The sequence below is a fragment of the Chionomys nivalis genome, chromosome 16 (genome assembly GCF_950005125.1).
Source record: "Chionomys nivalis chromosome 16, mChiNiv1.1, whole genome shotgun sequence".
Classification (NCBI taxonomy): Eukaryota; Metazoa; Chordata; class Mammalia; order Rodentia; family Cricetidae; genus Chionomys; species Chionomys nivalis.
Window position 1 is genome coordinate 7,393,984 of NC_080101.1, and position 26,772 is coordinate 7,420,755.

General features: G+C 42.8%; 1 protein-coding gene across 2 annotated transcripts in view; it reads right to left on the bottom strand.

The window, feature by feature from the left end:
- Positions 1 to 26,772, bottom strand: part of Clvs1 (clavesin 1) — a 121,861-nt gene that overhangs the window by 55,887 nt on the left and 39,202 nt on the right. For both annotated transcript variants that reach the window (XM_057790325.1, XM_057790326.1), the window contains exon 3: positions 2,759 to 2,933. In XM_057790325.1, coding sequence (XP_057646308.1) covers positions 2,759 to 2,933 — 175 coding nt within the window. The remainder of the gene's footprint in view (positions 1 to 2,758; positions 2,934 to 26,772) is intronic.

Here is a 26,772-nt window from a genome sequence, read left to right on the forward strand (position 1 = left end):
ACAGAAGGCAGGACATGACTTCTCTTCTGTTGATGATGCCCCTGGGTAGCTTCTCTTGCCTCTGCTGTAGTCAGCTGGTACTATTGTGTGATTTCTCATGAGCCAGTATAGGTAACAATCAGAGACCTATATAGAACAGTTGCTGTGTGGCAATGGTGACCAAAAGTGAGTGAGTTCTGTTTGCTCCTAGTTACAGCCTTTTCAAGGTATCAGAAGGGTTTGTGGTCAGCTAGAGATGTGGAGAAGCACCATGATGAAGAAAGGTCCCAAGAAAGAGATAGTGGTAACAGTCTCCAAACAATCCAAAGTCAGAGAGGATAGCCTGGTGTGAAAAGTGACGAGTTTCTAGATAGAATGCTTACTTACTGTAGGGAAAAACAGAATTTCCTGTGGTCGCCTCAGTAACTTCTTCATGCCCAAGATATCATGCTTATTAAAAGCACACTATTGCACCATCCATATCCTTGATCAATGGATCTCAATCTGTGGGTGATGTCAAATGACCCTTTCTAGAGGTCATCTAAGACCATTGGAAAGCACACAAATTTACATTACAAACAAGATTACAGTTATAAAATAGCAACAGAAATAACTTTATGTTTGAGGGGGTCACCACAGCATGAGAACTGTATTAAAGGGTGGTGGCATTAGGAAGGTTGAGAACCACTGTCTTAGATGGAGGAGCTGTACCTTAACCCAGATTCCTTGGGGCCATGTTCTTTCTGCTTCATGCAGGATCTATCACTTTCTCAGGACCCCTGTGCCAAGTGGACAGAGCTGTGCCTGAATTTAAACAGTTTGAATCCAGAATGGTCTGATACCTTCTCATAGTCAGAGCGGCTTTTCTTGCCCCATTACATGAGGCTCTGGAGATCAGGTGAACACACACCATTCCCCCTCTGACTCCAATCTCACATCTTTCCTCATCCCAGGAGAGGTTACCCCTTAACCAGAGCTGAGAGATGCTGTGGAATTCATCTTGGACCCCGATGCGTGTAAAGTGAAGGTCTACATGGGGCCCATCCCGAGCCACCAAGGTTCCTCGGGTATTTCCTGGGACAATAGCTCAGCTTCATGTATGGTTCACTCACACGCACTAACTCAGGAAAATGAGCACCAGCCTAGTAAGGCTAGCAGGGGGCCTGCGGTGCAATCCACACATTTTTCAGATAGAGAAATTGGAACACGGGGCTGACTAAAGGGCATTTTTTTCCCAGGAAAAACACCATAAAATGAATAAAAGTTAAATCGCAGTAACTCACATATTTAAAAACCATCTTTTTAAGAGAAAAATAGAAACTTGTACAGATATTCCTAGAAGTAGTGACCAGCCTAATTATGAATGCAAGCTAAATCTTGAAGCTTACAATGAAGCTTAAAATCTCCTTTAACAAAAGGTTAGAGAGAGAAGCTCTATTCAGGGCTGAGAGAAGGAGGTGGGGAAGTTGCTAGAGGCAATGCAACTGATGGTGAAGAAGGTCAGTCTGTTGCTTTAAGAGGAGCAGGGACGCTGCGTGCAGTCTGTCCATGCAAAGGTAGCTAAGCTGTGCCCACCATACACGGACAGTTCAGCATTCCTGGGACCCTGTGTGGACCGCAGCTCCTCTGAAATGTCAGCTCTACTCCTCTGGGGAACAGGAGACCATTTTGATGACATAAAATCCATTCAATAAGCGTATGTTCCTCAGAGGACTGTGAGGGCTATATTTGGATGCTAAATAAGAACATGTCACAGATGAAGAAATGGAACCATCAGTTTCTTGGGGTGGTGGAACCCCTAAATTCTGACAATCATGAGGAAAGTCTCTACAGTCTGTAAGTTGCTGGGCAGCTACACATTAGGTCTGTATGTTGTTGTGTAGCTACACATTAGATCTGTATGTTGTTGTATACTTACACATTAGGTCTGTATGTTGCTGTGTACTTACACATTAGGTCTGTATGTTGCTGTGCAGCTACACATTAGGTCTGTATGTTTCTGGGCAGCTACACATCAGGGAACTAGTCACTGCTTTGAGTAAATCTTTCTATCAAATTAAGAAGGGATGTGAGTTTTATCTATGCTGATTTTTGACTGCCTCAAAACATGCCTTTAATTCTGCATTTGATCATGTGCTATCTAAGAAGGCTAAGCATCATTTCTGAGTTTGCCACTTTTTTAAGAAACACTAACCCTTAAAAGGCTCACTGTTTCAGGAGATGAGGGGATGCCAAAGGTCCCCGAAAATTGCTCTAAACACAAAAATATCTGCCTCAAAGGACACACTCTGACAACAGGTCATGTAAACTGCCTGCGGAGCTTCATGGACTTCCTTTGTTCACAGGGACACAATCTACTTTAATACCAACACTGCAGTACAGAGCCCTCTGGGAAGTCAAGGTCCACGGGGTGCATTTCTAGGCTCAAAGATGCTTCTGGAGACCCAGGGAAGCCCCAACGCCATCTCTGTGGGATAAGATCACAAAGTGGATGCTTCCTAGTTATCGTCTTGTGACCTCCATGGATTTAAGCAAACGTTTCTAGGCTCTAGTCATTGTTCTGGAAGAGAATTTGGGCGTGGAGCAACAGTAATTTAATGTGATTAATGAAAATGAAGGCTAAGAAAAAGAAAACAAACATTTAAGCTCGGGCTGAGGTGAAAATGTGGAACACTCACGGATGAATTTTATTCACTCCAAAGGACAGATAACACTAGCGTTGCGGTAATCAGGCAAAGTACAGTCAAACACATGGAGCATTGCATCTTGTTGAACGTACCTGCAACCCTTCAATAGCCAGCTTAAGGATAGAAGGCGTCAATTTGGAGGCTTGTTTGAAGGAAAAATTACTCCAGTCTATAATTAAAATGAAACCGTTGATCTGAAGTTCAGGATCTTCAATAAGGACTTCCAAAGACAGCAGGATGGCGCGAAGGATATCTGTGAAGGAGTTCCTGTGACCAGAACAGAAAGGAGAGCACGTGTGAGTCTAGAGAACTGACAGATGGCACATTGTGTCGTGACTCTGCCGTCCTTGCCCCGCAGCCCCACCACCCCTGCATGCAGTTGAGGTTCTAATACACAGAACGAATGAAAATAATTTGCTGAACATCCAGAAACAATGCTTGGAGGTGGCAAGAATGGATGCATCACAACAGCATCTTAGATTTCATGAAACGTCCTTCTTCTGCATCCCACGGCTCTCTGTGCTCTGCTTTTCCTGTGTCTTTGTCCACACCTTGCAGAAACACATCCCTGCCCCCCACACTCTGATAACCATGGGCAGTGGCTGCATTACAAGCCTGGCAGTATCTTCAGCACCTACGCTCTCAATAGATCATTGATGAACAAATGGAGAGAAACCTCAATCCCAGGAGCTTATTCAAACTCAATATCTCTTATTTCTTTTTTATGCTAGAACCCTGAAGAGAGTATTAAAAAGGCCATGCTATTGTGGCTATGGTTTCAATTTTGATTCATGGGTAGCAAAAAATAAAGCAGGAAGAACAACTGATTTTCATTTAAGGACTACAGGTTGTGATACAGAAGGGAAATCACTTTGAGTACATCAGTAGCTATGACAACGGGCAGACGAATTCAAACTAGGGTGATAGTTCTCCAGGGCTGTGTATAAGCCCACATCACAGGTCCAAATCACTCCCAAGTTTCATTTACATAGGTTTCAGACATGATGAAATGATCATATAGGCACTTGCAAATGAGGTAACCTGAAAACTATTTTTATAATCGGTGTCTTTGATAAACTAGAAGCCTGGATGTCAAGAATAATTCTATGACTTCCTTCAGGCCTTCATTAAAACCAGGAGCTTGGTCATGGGAAGTCACTGTCAAAGGTCCTATTCCTAAGATGATCAGTGTGGGTTGAACCCTAACTGTAATGCCTACAGAATAGAGTCTGAGCACCTGTGACTGATTAGTAGGCCAGTAACGTACTCCACCTGTTACAAGCTCAGTGTTCTCTTTCGTGCTTGAAGTTTTGCTAGTGAACTCTGCCTCTACTTCCAAAGATGATAGCTGGTGGGGCTGGGAATGAGCTGCAAGAGGTGAGAGGGGTCGGTACCACTTGCTCCGTCTAGAAAGAGTGTATGAAGGGACGGCGGTTTGTGATAAACCTTAAGTGAACAGGCTTTGGATAGGTAATTCCAATCATAAAGAATGAAATACATCAGAACTGAAGAGATATCTAAATAAAAATTAAAATATAAGCAGCCCACTCCATTTCTGCTCTTCATGAAAGTTCTTTTCTCTCTGATGCCAAGCTAAAATATTCCTTCAACCCACTTAGATAAGACCTGGCATATGGGGTCGGGTAAGCGCTCAGAGCTCCCCACATCATCCCTTTCAACTGTGCAAACCTGATGCTCATGGACCTGTGTGCCCTCTAGGTGGAAATGGTAGCTCTTGGTGCTCTTGGCATTATTGTTTTCTTTTTAAAAGCAGCCTATTTTAGAGATACTGTAGTCTTAGAAACTTGGGTAAGTTTAACTGAAGTTTATTTTGCATGTGGCTTAGATTTCAGTCTACGTTGTCGCCAGACAGCTTTCTTAAGTCAGTTATATACCTTTGTCTTATGAAGAAATATTGATTTAAGGAGAACGTGGAACAAAAACTATGTGTTTAGGTGATTTCAGATGGTGGTATAAACGTATCGAGTGGCAAGCTGGAAATGGTCACTGGAGACCAGTGAATCTGAGCTTGGATAAGCTTTCTTAACAAGAGAAAAGCAAGAAATACAAGTACAGCTGAGAATCTGAGTCCTACAGAAACTCTATATACAGCACAAAAGGTGGGAGGTGGAGAATTAAAGAAACGACGAAAGGTGGAAAGATTAAGAGAGGGTGACTTAATAAAAAGAAGAAAAGGGTCACAAGAAGGAAAATCTGTATTTCTGTAATACTGACCCCGAATTCTCATGACCTACCTACTCCCTGAGGCCATAGTTCCTTATCTGTGTGATTTGCCTTGAATAATGGCATGTAGACAGACAAAAAATTGCCAGTTTTTAGCCTTGTTCTTCAAGGACCTGACATGTCATTTTGTTCTCTTTCCCTTTTACTAATGTGCCAGTCAAACCATACGTACGACAGCTAAAATGATGGATTGAGGATCAGACCCGCAGGATCCTGAAACTCTGCTGCCTGTCAGGTCTCAACCTTGCCTAGATAAACTCCCCACGGGTAGAGGAACGGGAATAAACAATTGTTTCTAAACTACTGGGTGTTGGCATAGTTTGCTATGCATCAATAAATGTCCAAGGCAAGAGGGTGGTTTTGAAAGCCAGGACAACAGCAAGGTTAAGGAGAACAGGAAAGGAAAGGGACCAACATGTTCACAGTAGGTTTTCTTGTTTAGTTGTTGGCTTGATTGATTTAATGAGACTGAGTTCTGCTATAAATCCCAGAAGAGCCTCAGATTCCCAACCTTACTCTGGTCTCCCATGGGTTGGGAAGATAGGTGTGAACCACCATTCCAGCCAGAGTACATTCTCAGGGAGCATCGAGAGAGCACTTTAGTCGATGGTTGAAGATAGGAACTGGTAATTATGGAGCTATTTAATAAATTAACTCTTCTCTACCCAACTCTGCTTCTTAAATAAGAGTTATATCTCCTTTGTGGTATATTCACTCGTGTCCATTTGTAGCAAAGACCAGAATTTAAAGCAGGCACCAGCAGGAAGAACGATGTTGCATACGTGAGAGGATCCCAGGAGTAAAGGAAAAGGATTGTGGACTGGGTTTCCCTTCCAAATGTTTACAAGCTTCGCTTTTATAGATGACATGGTGGGCAGGGACATGCAGATGAGCAGGTGTGAGGAGGCTGCACTGGAACTGGGGAGTGGCCTTGCTGCTGCTTCTCTTAGCTGGAACTATACTCTCCGTTCCCTGAATTCTTGGCTTCCTCCTAAAAATTTTCCTTTCCTCATTCCTTTTGTAATACACTTTACTTGTGAAAGACTCTTAGCTGTTTGGAATCTAAAGAAGCCACCATACTAAATAATTTATGTAGATAATGTACCCTGGAGGATTTGGAGCATAACTGTCCTCTCCATAAATACTGACCGAGCATGGAGACCCCTTTCTAAAGAGCAGAGTAAGGAGAAGAGTCCCCGCACAGCGGAGAACTCTGGGGCCACAGCTTGAGCCAGGGGACCAAGGTCGGTATCACCAGAGAGAAATCACAGAGGGTTTTGCTCTTGCTATGATAAAAATGGTGATTTATTTCTAGAACTGTCCTCCCCAACATCATACTGCCAGACCAGTAAAAAGGAGAGCACCAAACACATTTCACCCGAAGGACAGTCTGTGAAACACACGATCACTCTTTCTTGCAACTGTGAAGTATGTCAAAACCCAACTATACTCTGAGCAACTGTCACAGTCAAAAGGACGCTGATGTAACATGACCGCTAAATGTAGCCCGGCTTCTTGAGTGAGTCCTGAGACAGAGAGACATTGGTCAGAACTGACGCCATCTGAATGACGTGTGGAACAGCGAATAGCAAGGCTTAATTTGGCTCCTTACTTGGGACAACACTGCAGACTAAGGCATTAATCCCAACAAGCCAGTTGCACACGGCACACAGAGCAACTCTCTGTGGTTCCCTCAACATAATTTCTAAATCTAAACTTGTTACCAAAACAATGACCTTTAACTAAACAAGCTTTCTGGTGCTTGCCGCCCGTCACCATGAGCCTTCATGCTCTAATAAGGTTTCTCGACAAACCAAAATGGCCACTAACAATTCAACTTAAGGCAAATGGTGGTTCTAAGAACAAATCCATTTTCCGAGTGTCTTTGCCAGGTGAACTGGTGTAGGCATGGGTTGTTTAACTCTAATAACCCAGATCAAAGAGATTATCTCTCACCTGCAATCACAATTAGATCAGACTATTCTAGTATGTGTTTCGGAATGAAATAACAGATGAAAATTGGTGCTTACATGTCATCTATCCTTCTCATAATTTGCATAGCTTTTGTGTCGTCAGGATTCAGTGTGACATTTTTAACCTCACACGAAAGCGCTATGTGAGCTGGAAATTGCAGTTGAAATGTAAGGAATTATCCTAAAAAGGGAACGCTTTGAAATTTACCCATAAGGATTTTAATTAACTAGGCCTTAGCAGCAGGTTCTTAATGGTCCTTCATCATCGTACCGAGGCCGCCTAGGGACTATGAATACAGCTCATCTTAAGGTTCTCATGTTGTGTTGATAGTTTTATCGTTGTTTCACGCTGCCACTTTAGGCTTACAATCACTACAGGTGAGAAACAAAGCAGTGTAAAATAGCGGTTTCCAGCTAGAAGAGGTCTAGCTTTCAATAACTAACTCATTTGTCTTGACTTTGGGTGAGAGATTCTAAGACTTCAGTCCAAGGCTTGACCCCTATAAGAAAAGAAGATCATGTGTAAGCAGATGACCATGCACAGGCATGGTGGATTGCAAATAATCCTTGTTCTCAGGAGCAATGGGAGAGAACTTCTCGTTCAGTTCCACAGCCACAGTGTATATCCCTGCAGGAATTTTTCTTTTGCAGCAAGAAGCCATTAATATTTGGAATTAAAGCTCTCATGTAGATTCTGATAATTACTAAACAATGTGACTTTATGTATATATATTAATATATATAAATAAATATATACATATGAAGATTTTCCTTAAGAATTTTCAAGGTCACAATAAACCATGTCAAGCATGGTTCTCATCCAGGTACCTATGTCTTACTCATAGATTGAGAAATATTTATGTGTGCACTCTTCTGTTTTTCACCATTCCATTTAAGACTGCCGTCAAGCTAACCACTATCTTAACTGACAGTGAGGCCTCAGACAACCAGGGGAAGGCATACTTAGTGGAGCCCTTCTCATTTGGCCCCCAGGCAAACAAGAGCCCTATTTGAGATGATGGCAAATTGGACTGTACCCTAGGGAGGGGCCTCTACCACTTCCCACGTATGCAGACACCCACAGAGAAGGATACTCAGCAAGGGGCAGCTTCTCGTTTCTCCAGGTGGAAGCTTCTTTTTCTGTAAATGACTTTGCAAGGAGAAGAATGCAATAGGTATTTTTGAATGGGGAAAGCATCTGTGCTGCATGTGGTCTGGGGCTACCATTCCTTGTCACCCTGCTTTAGTGGCAGCAGGGAAGTAGGCAAAACTCAGGTGTATTGAGTTCAAGTGAACCTGCTCCTTCCTCTTTAAGGCCCAAGAATCTTTGAAAAATGGTCTAGAATTTGGGTGACAGTCTCCTTGGTAGGTTCTAACAATTCCTATGTGATCTGGCAGCGTCATTGCTCTATGTGTTATTGGCGTCCTAGGCCTATTAATCCTTACTCTTCAACGTGGCAATGGAAAGTAACAATGTTTGAGTTCTAAAAATATTAGTGTTAAGAAGATTGTTAACAAAAACAGTGTGACTTGCCTAGAGCATGGCTAACATGAACACAATTTTAATTTAACTTTACTCTCCTAAAGTTTAGCTAGAAACTCAAACATTCCTAAACAAGAAAAGAGAACAGGATTCTAGATTCTGCCCACAATCAGATAGGATTGTCTTCTCAAAAGAATAAAGAAAGGAAGAGAAGTGAGAGAGGGGCATACCAAGGAAATACAGAAAACTTTACAAATACTTATCATTTCTTTTAGTTTCATACTGTTTTATAAGTATAGAAAACTTTGGAATTTGTGTTAGCATAAGGGTAAGGTTTCTTGCAATACCAGAATAAGTTGCTCCTTGATATGATTAATCACAGTGTGAGAAATCTGGCCTTCAAAACCATAGTCTCAGGTGGGATAATGTCTTGAATACTATGTAATATCTTATAGAACACAACACCAAGCCACAGAATGTAGCGCTGTAGAAAAGAGGCAGGTTAGTGTTTTATCTACTGTCAGTATGACAGCAATCCTTGCCACAGTCGAACCACTGTTCTGAAGACAATACAATCAAACCTGATAGCAGGGCCCTGATTTTAAAACAGTGCAGACAGAAGAGGCAATACAGGTATTATGAAAATGGAAAGGAAAATGGGAGGGGCTCTCATTGTAGAGGAGGGAGTGTTGTCCCAATGAGAGGATGGGGTGGTAAATGACATTAAGGATATTTGAAAAGTCCATAGGGAAACATTTTACAAGTTTATGCAAAAAAAAAATATACCTATCAAAACTCCTAGTCCTAGGCATAGGAAGCTCTTGAATTGTTGGTCAATGTTGGGGAAGGTGTCGAAGAGATTCCCGCAACAACATTAGGCCATTGTTAATCCTTGTTGCTTCCCAGGGGTTGGAGAGAGGCTATGTTGCTGAAGATACTGCATAATCTAAACACAGAACTTGGAGGACTCAAACTGTAATTGATCTAGAAGCCTCCTCCATGAAGGCTAGCTCCCATGGTATTGGAAGGTTCTGTGCAAGTTGTTAAGAGGGGAAAGCAATTGATACTTCTATCCCTCTGTAAAACCAGTAAACTCCAACAATGACCAGCTTGTCAAGATATCCCTAATCACATAGTAGTGGAACTATTATCCTTAGGGAAGCCAGAAGATGTCTAACTGGACTTAAGACCCATTCGATGTGAGGTAATTTATAGCAGGTACTGTAAGCCTAGACAACTATCTATGGCTGGAGGGGTCACAGACCTAGAGGAGAACTTACTACTGTTTTCCTAAACCAACAACATTCCTAGATGGATTTTAAACACTTAACCTTATACTCACAGATGTAACCCATCTCATTCTATTAAAAAATGCTGCCTGGCCTGATCTTGGGCAGGTGTTATGCAGGCAACCTTAGCTGCTGTGAGGTCATGAATACAACGATCCTGTAGCTCTCATCCCCTCATCCCTCAGGAAAAAAAAAAAAAAAAAAAGCTTTCTTTTTGTAGCAGACACAGACTACTACAGAGAGCCATGACTGGAGAAAACCTAGATAATGAGGTTTGCTGTGACTTAAAGGGTGTCCTAAGCCAGGATTACTGCAGCTCTCAGATCTCATCAGATCAGTTTCTTTGTGCAGTGGATAGAAGTTAACATAAGAAGTCCTAACCGGTTGAAGGGCAAGGAGTAAGTAACCGTGGGATGCTTCATCAGAAATGAAACATCTACATCACACCCCTCCCCAAAGGTCAAGGACCATAGATGAAAAGAAGGTGAAAAAGTTATACAGGCCAGGGGTCGTGGAGATCCAGAGCAAAACAGCATCTTGTGGCTATGGCAGGACCATTTCACCCATCAGCTCACAGCCCTGCGGGTCCTGTACGGAACCTGCACATGAGCAAGCTGGCCAACGGTGTAGAATGGAGTGGGCAGGGTTCGTGAGCTCCCTATGGCTATCTGATGGTTTCTGGAGGAGAATCAGGTTTTTTTAAGTGTGTGCCTGGCCCCACATGCAGAAAAATACAAACAACATTAATTGCAGTTGATAGGCCATTGAATCTAACAAAGGCATGAAGTTGGAAGGTGGAGAGATAGTGGTGTATGTGGGAGGAGTTAAGGGGGAGGTTCTGAGAATGAACATGAGTTAATATATATATATATATATATATATATATATATATATAGTGTGTATGAACTTTTAAAAATAATAAAAACATGTCAATGCAGATAATAATTGAACATAGGGTGCCACACCCTAAATGAAGAGCTACAGGCAATCAATGGCTATTGAGAGGAGAATCAGTCTTCCCTGCCCACAAACCCCATGACGGGTTACCCAATCCATATCTCTAAACGTATGTTCTTATGACCAACACTAAATAAGCTCAGTAGGTTTTAAAAAAAAGCATTTATTGACCAAAAATAGATGAAATAGATAAAAAATAAAGACTACTTCAACGGAAGTGAGCATTCTATCCATTACTGAACAAGGATGGGAAATTAATTTCATGCTTGTCTATTTTGATAACTTCCTTGGCTGAGGAGAATCAGAAAAGTAAGAATTAGGAAGATTGTCAAGAATGCAAATGAGCATTTAATATAGCTTAAATAAGCACTGTTTTTAGTTCTTCTGTTCTGGCCTCTCTGTCTCCAACTAGAGTTTCTCAAACCAAGACTTTCCTACATTTCTTATCCAAAAGCACATGGCCGTTCCCCAAGTTCCCCAGCCTTCCTGTACAGTGACTGAGTAATTTCCCAGCTCGCTCGTCCTCCTCGCTCATCCTCCCTCCCAGCTCTCTCTCACACATGCCACCTTTAGGTTGTTCCTTATGCACTAATAGTCTACAAAACTGTGCTGAGCATTAGACACGCAGCTAGCATCATACCCAGCAGGTCAGGGGCACAGGCATCACCATCTCCCCCTCATGTGGGCACTGGTGGAATTCAGAAAACATTTATAGATCTTGTGCTGCGTTTATGGCAATGTGACAGTCACCCCTTGCAATGGATATTCTTTTTTTCTGAGTGGGTCTGACTCAGAACCGTAACATCACTTTCATGTTAAGAACCTTGTGTGTGAAAGCAAGTGGGGAAAACATCTCTCTGTTGGTACCACAGAGCTTTGAACGATTCGACATGTTGAGCATCTTCCCTCTTGGTGATACTCTGCAGTCAGTAGGAATCAGAAAATAGCTTCTCAAAGTAACCAGTTCTGAAAATACTGCACACTAGAAAGATGACTTATAGTGTCATGGAAGACATACCAGGAGTGAGACAAGAGTATGCTGTATCTCACATTTTAATTCATTCAGGAAAAAAATGACTACTAAAAACAAAACCTCCAAAACTTTGTCCTTTGTAAAGAGATCAATACATTCTATAAGAATCACAAGATCTCAAAAGCAAGGGAAACCCAAGTTCTAAATTAGCTCTGTAACTGAAAAATCTAAGCCTTCCATCCTGTGAGTAACTTCCACCATAAGGATAAGGAGAAACTGAACTTAGAAACTCTGTCATCTGATTGCAGTTTACACAATTAGTTTATCATTTCTCCCCTTAAAACTTACAGCTTTGGGGCTGGAAGTTAGAGGCACTGACATATTTCTGAGGACCCAGGTTCAGTTCCCAGCACCCGTAACAGGTGGCTTACAACTTCCTGGAACTATGCTTCCTAGAGATACAAAAGCCTCTGTTTGGCCTCCGCAGGCACTTGTACACACATGGTGTGTACACATAAATAAAACTAATTTTACTGACGAGAAAGGAGTGATGTCACACTCCTTTCATCCCAGCAGTCAGGAGACCGAGGCAGACAAATCTCTGTGAGTTTGAGGCCAGCCTGGTGTACAGAGCGAGTTCCAGAACAGCCAGGTCTACAAAAGAAACCCTGTCCAAAATAAATAAATAAATAAATAAATAAATAAATAAATAAATAAATAAATAAATAATCTGGTCTTCTTAATCACAAGCCATAGAATCAGCAGCAATCACTTAAATGCATGAGAGACAACAAGGAGAAGCCGTGGTGCATTATTTACGTCATGGAACTAACTACACAATCTTCATTTATGCAAATGAAATTTGAGCGTAAGTTGCTGTATTCTGGCTGCTGCCACTCTTCAGTGACGGCATCTTCTTCAAGACACCTCATCTGGATCTTAAAAGCTGAAGGAGTCAAGGCGGGCGTGACCTTTACTGCGCTCACACTCAGAGAGATGCTGGTCTCTGAGCACACTGTGTCATAGTGAAGATGCCAGAACGCAAGTCTGATGGGAAGAGTTAGATCATCTCTACTGCTAAACGTTCCACAGATAACAACTGTTACCCATGGCTTAGTTATCCCCTGAAACCTGAAGGTTTGTGCTTCCATAGCCCGGAGAAAAACGTTCCTGTAACCTTCATCTCTCTGAAAATGGAAGCTCTTTTTAATTGGAAAAACAGTAAATGGGTAGAACCCAGAGTGCTGTGACTGAGAACTAATTGGCAGTCATAGACATAGAGGATCTGCCTATTTACATTAAGGTAGAGATACAGAAATCTTAGCTTTATCATAAAAAGGAACTGTAAGTACCCACTACATCCAACTGAGCCAAGCAGGTTATGAAGAGTAAGGATAACAGTTTGATTTTTTAGATACACACGTATTTGTTTGTCGGTTTATTTTATTGTGTGGGAGAGGGCTGCATGCATGGAGGAGGTCAGCAGATGTCTTGAAGGGTTCAGTTTTCTTTTCCTATTCATCTTCTACCATACGGATTCTCCACGCTGTCTCATAAGCCAGTGAGTCGGGAGTTCTTGTGATACTACTTTCTGTTCCTCAGAACACAGTCTTGCCGTTTCACCTTACCTAACTGTCTGACAGAGAGAGAAACTTTGATACCATAATTCTAACATAAAATAATAGACATAGGGCAAAACAACTCATTTATCAACAACAGAAACCAAACAATAAAAATAAAGGAGAGGTCAGTGATTTTTTATTTTAAGTGTGGGGTCAGTTTATTGTTGTCCCATCACATAGCTTTTCCCATGGAAGCTTTGATGCCTCTCTGGGGAATTGTTCTAGGAGTGGTTAAAGACAACATCGGTTTCTTTCATTTAATTACACCACAGATTATCTCTTGACAATTCTCTAAGCAATTAGAGCCAGCAGTTATTATTTATTGCTGCCATTACATGGCAGGAGATGTTGTAAAGCATCAGCAACATTTATCTTCAAAACTGATCCCAAATATTCCACACTCTGAATAGCCAAATGGAATTTGGGAATGCATTGTGTAATTATATAAATCCACATACATCTTAAATTCTCACAGAAAGAGGAAGCGCACTTTTCGGCTTGGAATTTGGCCATAGAAGGAATCCGGTGCGTATACTTAACAAAATCATAGAGAATGATAACTGGAAAACACTCAGAAATAGACCCTACTTTAGAAAACCAATAGTTTAGTGTCCAAAGAAGAAAACTGTTGATGTTCTGCCTCTGGAAAATCCGATCTCAAATTTTCTTTTCTACTTTAATCCTTGAATGCTCAACTTGATGAGTTGCTGCCTGTTTCCTTTCTGTTAATCAAACCATAGGAATGATTTTTCCTAGTTCTGTTCACACAGCACCTTCCCAGGAGAGAGCACTAGACCTTTCTGTCTCCTCTTTCGCATTCAGGAGTCATTTATCACACTTACCCCTGTTTAATCCTGTTTAATTCTCTATACCCTGAGACAATATATGCATCCTGTAAGTAACTGCTGACCTCAGAAATCTCCAGGCTGGAGACGTGCAGAGGGACTGAGGATCGTGACTAAGACTGCTTCTTACAGACTAGATTTGCAATTTAAAGAGAATGAGGTAGTTGAAAATTTGTGATCACGGTGACTCTTCAAAGGAGCTAGACTCACTCCTCCCAGCAACTGTGAGCACAGAAAGACAGGGCATTGATGGCTTTCAGAACACTGAAGAACACTACCAGCCTTTGCTTGGCTGAGGCCAGTAGTGAATAATAACCTTCGAAGTGCAGTCAATCCAGAAAAAGATCCCATACATTAGCAAACTGTTATCTTAGATAGCACGATGAAGTCCATTTGCAGATACTTTCAATGAAACTGTGAGAACAGTTCATTGCCCAATTGGAGCAGAGATCATGCCCCTGGGTCCAGTATGCCTGAGACTCAGAGGGAAACTCAGGAAAGAAATAGTAACCGAAAGGGGAGGCCGAGCAATGCACGGAGTGGAGGCCATTTCCCCTTCTCCTACCTGTATAGGACATTCTCCTTTTAGTGGAACTGACTCATCACATCTTAAGCCTTGAGCAACTTCCACTTTCCTCAGGAGACTTTCCCATGTGGGAATTCACAATCTATTCACCAGAAAACCCACCCTGAGACTCCTCTCTGTCTCACTCTAGCCTGCGAACTCTGACTCCAAGCCCAGTTTTTATGAAGAATCCTGAAAAACCGTTTACTGAGAATCTTCTCCCTCGCTCCATCTCTAGACCCCTCACCAAGTTCTTTGCAATCCTTTCTCACCATGCCCTCAGCATGCTGCTGTGTACAAACCCTCCCTTGTCCTTGCTGCTTTCAGGGCTGGATTTAATTTTCTCTCCTGTTATAATCACCTTGATCCCCAACTGCAGTAGTCTCACTCAGGCTTTTTTTTTTTTTTTTTTTTTTGCCACACTTACCAACTGTCTGGTGAATAATTTTTCTTTTTTTTTGAATACAGTATTGGATATCAAACAAACAAGTCACTGGCACGAGCCATGTAAATAAATATCCGTAAACGGGAAACTTGGCCTGGAGGCAGCAAAGTTCTCTTCCTAGTGGATAACGTCAAGGCATCCCTCATAGGCTGTGAACAGTAGAGACTGGATTTTCTGTCTGCCATGCTTATCCCTCAAATTTTTTCTCAGGGACTGACACCGGGGACGACTTGCTGCATCTTTTGGGCTAATGGGTCTTGTCTAGATCCACGGTCACCAGTTACATCAATCTCTGGGACAGGACAAGGTTAAGTCTCTGTGAGGCTCAGAGAATATACTTTGAGTAATTTGATTTCTTACAGTAGCTTGGGATTATACGGATGAAATAAAGGCTAGGTCACAGAGGCCATGCCTTTCCTTTGCCCTTCCTCACTCACTGAACAGACACACTCACGTCTCCCAGTCTGTGGATTCTCTGTCCTTTGCACCTCCACACTCACTGAACGGACACACTCATGTCTCCCAATCTGTGGATTCTCTCAACTCACTTGCCATCATTAAAAACCAGAATAAGTTTCTTAAAGAAACTCAGATGAAGCATTTAGTATCCAAGAAAAGAGCCACAGGTTTTTCAAGAATCATTAGAAGAGCTTTTGTGTTCCACACTAGAAGCCTTGGACAGCCGATACACATCCTTCTTATTTCCACCTAATACAAAACCATCAAGAGGTTTTCTTCTTTGGACCTCCAGGCTAGTTTTGAAACATCGTACGTAGAGCATTTTCTTTCTGTGTGTCAATCACCAGATTAGAGCAGAGCCACCTCAAAATACCGTGACTATACAGACACAAGATAGACCTTTATGCTGGATGAATTCCATTTAGCTGGCCTTAGAAGATAGGATCAAGGATGATATCCAATGACCAGCTGGTATGCACTAGCCACCTTGTACCCCATGTTCCATACACCCCACTTCAGTCACACAACCACCCATGGGCGTGAACATAAGAGCACCTGCGTCAGAAAGAATGGCCCAATAAGGAATTATGCTGGACATCTGTGCATCAGGAAACTCAAGGGCAGGACGGGACGTGAGTGTCTGCCTCCAGTCACACTATCCCAACATGTCCTGACACCCCTAAGCAGTATGCAGTCAACATGCTCCCAGACGTCTTTATCTCTCAAGTCCCGCAGTAAACAGGATGCAGCTAGATGAGACACTGGCATTAGCTAAGTTCGTCTCTCTTGGTTGCTTCAATCTCTCGGATGCCCTGTCCTTCCTTCTCTCTAGAATGAAAATGCACAGGAGTGTGCATCGTGTGCATAGAAGGGTTCACGGCAGCCTTAGCGCCCATGGATCTGGTGTCGCTCTTATACAGGTAAACACAGGTTTTTTGTTTTGTTTTTTAGGGTAAATACGGTTTTTTTGTTTTGTTTTTTAGGGTAAATACGGTTTTTTGTTTTGTTTTGTTTTTTAGGGTAAGTCTGCATTACCATGCTATGAAAAAGAATAAATTAGCATGTCTGGAATCATACACAAATATGGACTAATAACTGGAGAACTTACAATGGGCAGTGCAGAGCAGTCAACGTGAATTAACTGGGATTAGTAAGGCTTAGGGCTGACACACACTTTGAAAGCGATACAGAGAAAAGTAAAGCGTAGCTGACTGTGGACAGTGGAAAGACCCCTGAGGCTAGCGCACGGCATTGTGATGCCACACATTGGTGTGAATGGCTGAGGGCAACAGACAGACATGGGAATGAAGCGGGCAATAGGGAGGGAAGAATGATTTCCAAGCATTTGAAGAAGTCTTCCTTCTTACCCTTTTGGGTCAAGAAGAAGGAAGCTCTTAAATTAGTGTTTGAGAGATACAGATTGGAAGCAAAAATGTACTGTCACAGAGGGTCGTTCACAATGTGAATGGGTTGCCCGGAGATTTCAAATCAATTTCTCTGGTGACCTTAAGATACACAGAATTTTAGAACTCCTCCAAAGCTTTCATCTTTATACATGAGAAAATCTAAGACCCAGAGGACACAGCTAATAAATATCAGAGCCAAAATTTGAACTTTAGTGTCTGGCTATCATGATGGGAAAGGATGGAAAAGATCATATAATTCCCAGCCTGGCAGCAGGGTTTGCTCCTGCCAACTTTTTTATTAAGAAAATGTCCAGGCAAACAGAAAACCTGAAAGGATAGCACAGCAAGAGAGCTGGCATTTGATTCAAAACTGTCAACATTTTACAGAGCTGCTTAATATATCTTGCATGTGCTTATACGTTGCTGTGTGGGCACAGCTAAAAGGGAGACGAACAAAAGCCCCACATGTACTCCCTATAGGGTGTTATTAATTTTGGATTGATTTGCTGTTTTCTCTTGGTGCTCCTGAGCTTGTTCATCTTAAGCTAAAGTGGGTTCCAAAGGCTAGTTTACATCTGGCTGGGCTCTTTCTGGAAAGATGCTTTCTGTACAGATGGTGATGTGTTGGCACTTGAATCCATTGCCTGACCCAGCTACTGGGGAATTTTTGCAAGGACTCTAGTTAAGGAAGTCAAGGGCAACATCAATGCTTAGCATCAATGAGTACAAGATAAAACTTACGGGCATGGATGGGAGTAAAGCCAACTCCATGGTTTAAAAAGACAGGCGGAAATATTTTTTCTTTATTTTTGTGTCTTTCCCATCATGCCTCCCGATCCCATCCATTCCCCATCCACTCCCCGCCCCCCAAATAAAACAAAATAAAATTTGAGAGAAAAAGGGGGGTGAGGAAAGGAGGGGGAATCTCATTATGGAAGCTGCAATGTGATACAGTGAGTCGCTCGGATACCGCTTTACATTTTTACATGCAGGTGTTCATCACAAAGAATCATTGGTTAGGTTCGAGGCCCATGGTCTCTGCTACACCACTGACATTGGGCCCTCTGTGGGACTCTTCGTGGATAAACTTGCTGCCCTGTGTCATGGAGATCCTGCAGCCCTGGGTCCACAGGATCAATCTCCTCCCACCACGTGTTCCAGCAGATCACAAACGGAGTGGATATTGGTTCTATGCCTGGATAATTGGAGGGCTGGTCAGCCCCCCAGCTCTCCCCTGTCTTCACCACCAGGGGGCGCTCTCCAGCACTGGCCTGGCTAGTTCACCCCTTGCAGCGATGAGCAAGGGGTGGGGCCCGGTCTCCCACTTTCTTGTTCTCAGGGTTGGTTCCCTGGGAATCAGGGAAAACTCTCTGGTTCTTATGATCTCAGGATCAGCTCTCCCACCCGCCTCAAGTGTTGACGAGGATCTTTTGTTTGTACCATTATCTGTTTCTCTTATGTTTCTCAGCTTCTCTAGAGTCATGGACTATACACTCATCCTTTGCTCTACAGCTAGTGTCCACTTATAAGTGCGTCCATACCATTTTCATCTTTCTGGGTCTGGATTACCTCACTCACAATGTTTTTTTTTAGTTCCATCAATTTGGATGCAAATTTCAAGATGTCATTGTTTTTTTACCACTGAGTAGTACTCCATTGTGTAAATGTACCACATTTTCTTTATCCATTCTTTGGTTGAGGGACATCTAGGTTGTTTCCAGATTCTGGCTATTACAAATAATACTGCTATGAACATAGTTGAACATGTATGATTCTATGATTGTAATATGATTGAGCAACCTTTGGGTATATGCCCAAGCGTGATATTGTTGCGTCCTGAGGTAGGTTGATTCCCAATTTTCTGAGAAACCGCCATACTGATTTCCAGAGTGGTTGTACAAGTTTGCATTTCCACCAGCAATGGAAACTTACTCCACATCCTCTCCAGCATAAGCTATTATTGATGTTTTTGATCTTAGCTATTCTGACTAGTGTAAGATGGTATCTCGGAGTGGTTTTGATCTGCATTTCCCTGATGACTAAGGAAAAAACATCCATATTCTTCCAACACTCCTGATCTCTCAAACATTTTTTAGAAACTTCCCTCAGCCCACACTGACTCTCAGAGGAGTTTCTTTCAAATCCACAGTCCAAGATAAGAATGAAAACTTCACAGGAAGTAACCAGTGCTAGATTCAAGGCAGCGTCACAGTGAGGGGGACAGGGAGTCACCAGTGAATTAAAGACTCCATTTAGTTCTGTGTCCGCCACAGAGGGGCTGTGCATTTATGCTGTGTCCTTGATTTCAGTGCACACATGCAAAAACAGCTTGTTAGAAGACAGGAAAAGAGGATATTTTTTAAGCTCCCTGGAGTCTGAAAATTATTTCAATGTGTATGAGCTCTTAGCTAGATGTTAAATAGCAGTACAAGCTTATCTTTGGAGTAATAAAAACAATCATTTAGGACGCAATGGTCACCTAATGGCTTACTGAAGTAGTTCCCCCTTTGATACTCCATCACAGTACCTTACGGTGAGGAGAAAACTACAGTGTAGCTCCAGGTAATGCCAAGTACGGACTTTCAAGAGGAATAGCTCACTGGGGGAACAGAGGGACTGAAGCAGAATTACCAGGCAAGAGATGCTAAGACGTGCTCTGGCCAGGGAGGCAAGCAGTGACCCACAAGGGACACCCGATTCTATACAGGGATCAAAAACTCTCAGGAGGACAGCAAGCAGAGAGGAGCAACCTCCTGAGGAGTTCTGCTTCACTTTCAGTTCCACACACTTGCTAGTCTATGAAGGAGACAAAGTCAAATCTTCCGGAAAAACTCCTTGCATGGCAAAGCAGTCAAGGATGGGGTTTAGGAGTCCACTGGGGCTCCAAGGTGATGGGCAGATAGCACACCGTGTTGTGCCTGGGAAGTACTCTAGAATCTGGAGACTAATCCCCCTCAACAGTGATCATTCCTGCGGGTAATTTTAATACATGTTGGCTTATTTACATAATTTTTCTCTCTGGCATTTTCAAACCAGGAAAGCTTGGGATCAATTACACTAAAATTGCAAATCAAATCCAATTGCTTCTTACTGACTCCAGTTGGGAAATTGAAAATGTTCTCAGCACTCTGACTGAGGGTCTAATGGGAAAATAGACAAGAAAACAAAACCAGAACACACAAGATGGAGGGCGGGAGAGAGAGAGAGAGAGAGAGAGAGAGAGAGAGAGAGAGAGAGAGAGATAAAAGAATAATCTAAAAGAAGCTGCTTGGTATGAGTGTGAAACATGTGACCACTAGATTTGTCTTCCCCCACTGGAGGGATGAAACCACCTCACACACAGGCTCCTAGGTAGAAATCTAAGGAGCATCCTTGCCTACCTCTTCCGCCAACTCGTACACAGCGAGTGGCCAAGGCTATTGCATTTTCACCTCATAACGGCCAGAGCATGGACAGATGGAGTCCTGTTTGTGTGACTGCCTTTGCTATTAGCACGGAAACCCCTTGAGTGTGGGACAATCATCTGTCTGGCTTCTGGCACTGTGCCTTACACATGGGAGGTACTCAGAGCCTGCCAAACGAATGAATGCATTATCCAGGGAAAAGGAGAATCAATTCACATAGAAACTTCCAGAGAGCACCATATTGGTAGGCTTCCTAGGGAGAGGAGATGCCAAATGGAAATTAATTATGCACTGCTTTTTAACTAATTAGAGATATACAAAAGATTATCATTAGGGTTTGGTAGGAATTTTTATTATACTGCCCCGACTATAATACATCTATCTATACACAGTTTAAACGCACTCAAGAGATTCACAGTGTTGTTATATACTGCGTGATTGTCTCATTTCCGCATCTGTTTTTCCATAGGGAATCCACTTGGGAAGTAGCTCTTAGCCTTGCTTTCATATAAGGGAAGATTTTCTAAATACCAATTCCCTTGTCTCTCCCACAGAAATGCTGGTATAATCATTTTAGGGGTCTCAGGCAGCCTGAGCTAAGAAATGCTGACTGACGTTTTATTTTTATACCAGATGTGAAGATGTCTTCGGGGAGTGTCATATGCAGGGAAATTGGATGGTTACTCATTTTCCGGTATATTTTGTTAAGGTCTGATAAACAAAGGGACACCTTTTAGGCCTGTAGGCCAGTCAATGAGCCTCATTTTAAAGAAAATCTGAAGTAAGTTAAATGTCCCTCTCTTCATTGTCTCTAAACAAACAGTTGAGTACAGATATGTGTGAAGCTCTTCAGTCACTTTTCTGGGGATTTGGTCTGAGTTACTTAAATGCATGCCCTGTAACTCAGGCTAAACCCTCTTCCTGTCTAACCCCAGGAGACAGCCAGCCACCAGGTTCAATTCCTCTCCCATCCCCCTTCCTACCTACTTCCTTCTGGGCTAAGAAGTCAGCCTTCCCTCCTCTCTCTCTCTCTCTCTCTTCTCAATCAACCCTTTTGTTCTCTTGCCCTTTTTGGTCTTAGTCAAGGATGAGCATTTTAAAATACCCTGTGTTCCTCTAATGTGGAGTAGAGGAATGTCTAACATCTAATGTCTGCGCCTCACAGGATGTCATATGAAGTCCCAAGTGCCCCCCAACACCACACACACACACAGAGGAGGCACATGCATATGCACTCTAAGAAGGCTTCATTGTGAGCATTCTAGTGTGTACCATCTCATGGGCAGATGGCAGAGTCTCTCTCAAGGGCTTCTTTAAGCATCGTTTCTGTGCCTGGGTATACACTTGTTTTTGAGAACAGGGCACCATCTGTGTGAAGCTTCCTTCATAAAAAGTACTTGATATTGCAAATATCAGAACACCAGACTAACTTGTTTTGTGACCAAAAATGCAAATGTGATTCTGTAAGTGGCTGACTGTACCCTGAGACCCATTATCAATAACAGGAGAATGTAATTACCACAGGACTCCAGCAAAAGGACGTCAGTGAAGAGGGCCCGGGGCGGAGGGTCGTGAGCAGTGACACTACCCGCTTCCCTTTGGGTGCTGAGGGCATGCAGTCTGATGTCATGGCTCTTCAGAATAACACACTCTCAGACGTGGGAGCATTTTTATCACAAGAACAGTTTAGAAAATCCATTCTGTTACCATGAAAGAGGCCCTAGGAGGGAGGCACAGCCCAAAGAGCAAACCTCAGCCAACACAACACACATTTCCTTTGGGGTACTGGAGCAGGACACACGCCATCTTCCACCTTTCCAACAGACAATAGTCCCCTTCCTTCATTTTCGTCACTGAGTAGCATGCTTTTGCCTAACATGCAGTTTAAAACAGAGAGAGGGCAAATGGCAAAAAAAGCAAGCCTTATGCCCAAAAGAGCTGAAACAAGTTTTAGAACTAAGGCAGAGTAAAACTGGTTCCTTCAGTTGGGAAAAAGTATCTCAGATTCTATGAGGACATTCATTCATTCATTCATTCTTCGCATAGTGAGCACTATGTCCAGGCTTTCTTTCCCTCTGGGATACCTGGGATGAATCAACTGTGTGAATCCCAATCCACACTGTAAGTGCTAGTACGTCATGGACATGGGAAAGTTTATCCAAGAGGATGGCTTGCTCTTGCCTGGTATTGTCTATGATATTGTGCCAAGTACAATATCTTACATGATTCTGCTGGCTTGAGGAAGGATTGCTGCTATATTGAGTTTTTTTTTTCTTTGATAGTCCTGGAGGCTTGTTACAGCCTGAGAGGAAGACCACGGTGCCTGAAAGTTGTATCTGAGTTTATCAGCTATGACATAGTTAGGGTTGTTTCATGGTCTTAAATTTCTCTGTGCCTCAGGTCCCCATTTATACACTAAGATAATGGTACCAGATCTCTAGGCATCTGTGGAGAAGATATATTTAAGGAACTAGAACAGGGCTCTGCATAGACTACACACAGTATTACCAGTTTCTTACAGTACCATGCTGGTCCTTTGGGGATTGCCACACTGCGGTTTGTATTAAAAACATGTGCGATGTATCATGGTTATTAAAGTTCTTCCAAACAGATACTGCCTAATTGTTAACTTCTCAGCCTTACACTGTTAAGACCTGAGGTAAACTGAGGTTGATAATAACATAAATTAACTTCATTTTACATAGCACTTGCTTTCTAGTAGACTGTGTACCTTTCCTCACCAACCTCACCAAAGTGAATTCTTTCATCTCTAAGAAGTGAAGTGCACTCTGGGAATTTTGGTTTGGAGATTCAAAACAATTAGAAAGGGGATAAAAGGCTTTATTCCGTCTTTATCTGTAATTAGCCCCAAGACCCAGACCCACCTGCCCTCAGTTTTCTACAGTTTGCCCAGATCATTACGGAGGCACACACATCTTGAGTTTTCACTTCCTGTTTGTGGATGTCTCTCATCCTTCACATTTGCTGGGTGCCCAAGACAAGGCTGTTGTCCCTGGATACACTGCCCTGAAGATCCCCAGGGAAGTCAGCAAGAGTAGACTCAGGCTGTACCTACTATGACACCTCCTTTTGTTGTTAAACAGCTGACCTGCCAACACTGGACAGTCTCTACGCTCCAGAGCTGATCTAAAGAAAGGCTCTTCTTGCAGCTAGCCACCTAGAAGCATGGTAAACTTTGTTTTTCAATGCCAAGCTGTACCACGAACCAATAAACTTTGCCATGTATGTATGTATGATAAACAGTTGGTTATAAATCAGGCAATCAGAATGTCCAGGAGACAGCACTTCTCTGCACTGTGTCTGCTGCACACATGTGTGCATGGCGAAGGAAGCTGCACACACAGAAGTGTTGTGGGTGTAAGTGGGAGCCAGAGGTTCATCTCAGGTGTTTTCTTCAGCTGCTCTCTGACTCTTTTAGGGGCCAGGACATTTCACTACACCTGGGAGATGGCCAGGCCGAGTGGCCAGCAGGTTCAGGAATCCCCCTGTCTTTGTCTTCCCAACACTGGGCTTATAAATGTAGGCTTCTGCATCCGACTTTTTATGTGGGTATTGGGGATACAAAGCCGAGTCGTCATGGCTGTCACTTGACCAATGAAGTCATCTCCCAATCCCACCTTTATGTGTTTGAAAGGATCTGTGACACACTAGTTAAAGTCACCCAAAGTCTTGTTTAATTAAGTAGAACACTGAGGTCCTGCCCCTGTGTAGACACGCTAAGGCCACTCTGATTGCAATATCTGAACCCAAATGGACATTTGACAAAAGTCAGACTTTTACAATATTGGGTCTCCATTTCTCCTACTTCCTTACGCTTCTGTCAATCATTGTGCCCTTTGATCATGTTGGCACCCAGTATGGCTCTTTTAGACACTATTCCGTCTTTCCAAAGTTCAATTAAAACATGTCATAATGAAGCCTGGCTAGAGAAAAAAAAATCTCCACTCGTCACGGTGCTGAAGAAAAGAGGGAGCAGCTGTGCTCCCCCAGCACCGTTCGCACTCCCTGGGTCTTGCAGAATCCTTTTAAAAGCCATCAATCCAATTCAGGTAGCGCTGGCCCATCTGCTGGCACAGCTCTGACTTTCCCCTCCCATCTTGATTTAAGGGGGAGAAAATGCAGCCAGCCTGTCTCTCGTGTATACTTCTCTTTGTCCTAAACAAAGTTCTCGTCCCCATGGGAACTGTCTGCCCCAGCGACTGTGCCGAACAAATCAGACTAGATTGCTGTCGTAGGCAGGGAGGGTCACCAGAATGACCACACCAGACGGCGGGTCCCAAACTGATTAGCGGCCTCCTGACTGATGTCTGAGGAAATGCGTGCAGACGTGAATTCCTGGTCTGGAAGGCAGGGCAGTGGTTTGAGCATGTGTAATGAAAAAGGTCCCCCGAAGAGATCGGACAGCCAGCTGTGAACATGTTGCGTGTGTAGAAAACGGATGACAAAGAGCCTGCTTGGGCAAGCCAGAAGGCCACTTCATTCATTTGTGAATTTTAACACAGGTCTATTATCTTTAACGGCTTCATGCTGCCATCCAATTTCAGGCCCACAGCAATTTGCAGGCCTGGTTCCCTCTGAACAGAGTGATGGGCTTAGCAACATGTGGGACAAAATTTATTTATTAGCATGCCTGGAAATGGCAAACAACAAAGTGATTTGTAGCTGCAAAGGAGATGTTTTCTGTTGTTTCCCTACTAGGCATTATTTATTCCTTTTGGCGCATTTTGAAATTATATGTTTTATCAGCAGTACTTTCAAGGCTGTCGTCCTCCAGCCTGTGCCTCGCCGGCAACACTTTCACGGGGCTGACAGCACGGATACCTAAGGCTCAAAACAAAGCCGAGCAGACCCAGGGCATCAAATCATCCTTGCATTTCCCAAAGTGCCAACTCAAAAAACATCCCACAGCAGAGATTAAAGTTATTGAGTCCATTAAAAACAGAGAAATTGTTCAGAAGCAAAATTCCTGTTTGCTTCCAAAGAGCACAATATTGAAACTCATCCAAATTAAAAATGTGTCCGGTGATAAGGCAGCCCCCATCGTGTGGAAATCCCTCAGCTGCATTAAGAATGGAAGCATCTTAGGACCCGTTGGCCCGCTTCTGAGTATAGGATTGAAACAAAGGAGCCAGCACGCAGAAGCAACACTGAATCCCCATGTGTTTTGCAACTCTGCTCACAACAGCTAAAATATGGAATCGAACCAACTTTCCACCAACGGATGAATTGATAAAGCACAGTATATAAGCAGAGGGGACTATAATTCTGTCTTAAAAAAATGTTGTCAATTTTGACAGCATGATTTTTGAACCAGTAGGACACGTAAGACATGAAGTGTGCTAGACACGGGACAAACACTGTATGGTTGTTTTACTCAACTGTGTAACATGGAAGCAGAGTAGAACGGCTTACCAGGAGCTGGGGGATGGGCAGATGTTGGTCAAAGTTACAAGATTTCAGTTAGAGAAGAGTTCTGTTGTGTATCATGATAACTATAGCTAATAACTATAACTTAACTGTAGCCAAAAATTGTAATTTTAAAAATTGCTGTGATTAGATTTTAAAGTGTTTACACCTCAGAAAACTATGTCTGTGAGAGAATGAATATGCTAATTAAGTGTTTTAGCCATCCTATAATGTATGCACATTTCAAAAAAAATCATGTTGTTTGTCATAAATATGAGAAATTTTAGTTCACCGATTAAAATAAGCAAAGAGGAAGGAGGGAAAGAAGGCAGGCCAGAATTGAGGAGAATGCAATGGCTAATCCTGGCTGTCGGCTTGACTGAATCTGTAATCAACTCAAACTCAAGCCTCTGGGCTCCCCTGGGTGGGATTTTCTTAATCACATTATTTAAAGCAGAAAAAGTCACTTTAAACATCTGTGTACCTTCTGGCGACAGCCCAGACAACAGGACATGAGGACAAGCTGCCTTTTGTCTCCTGTCCTCTCACCCACTGGCCAGTCCTCATACTCGGCTGTAACGCTCCTTGGCTGATATTGAAACCCATGCCTTTGGGCTTCCAGTGTAGACTGAAGACCAGATGCTCCCGAGGCATCTGCCAACCAACCCGTCAGCGCCAGACTGGAATTGCTGAGACCTCCAGCCTCGTGGACCAAGTAGCTATTGGATTCTGGGCCTTTCCAGTGTGAAACAGCCAGCCTTGGACTATCCAGATATTCCCTAAACTAATCTAATGCATCTCTCCTTTGATATATGCATTTATTCAACTAGGTTTCTTTCAGGAACCCTCGTACATATTGGTAATCTCCCCTCTCACATTTTAATATTTTCAATCCTGCCTCAGGGTTGGCTCTTCTGAATACCCCTTTACTGCTAAGACCTGTCTGACCACTTCAAACTGGAGAGGTGCTCTCAATAGGTCCCCTCAAAGAACTTGGTTAGCAATTGGTTATTT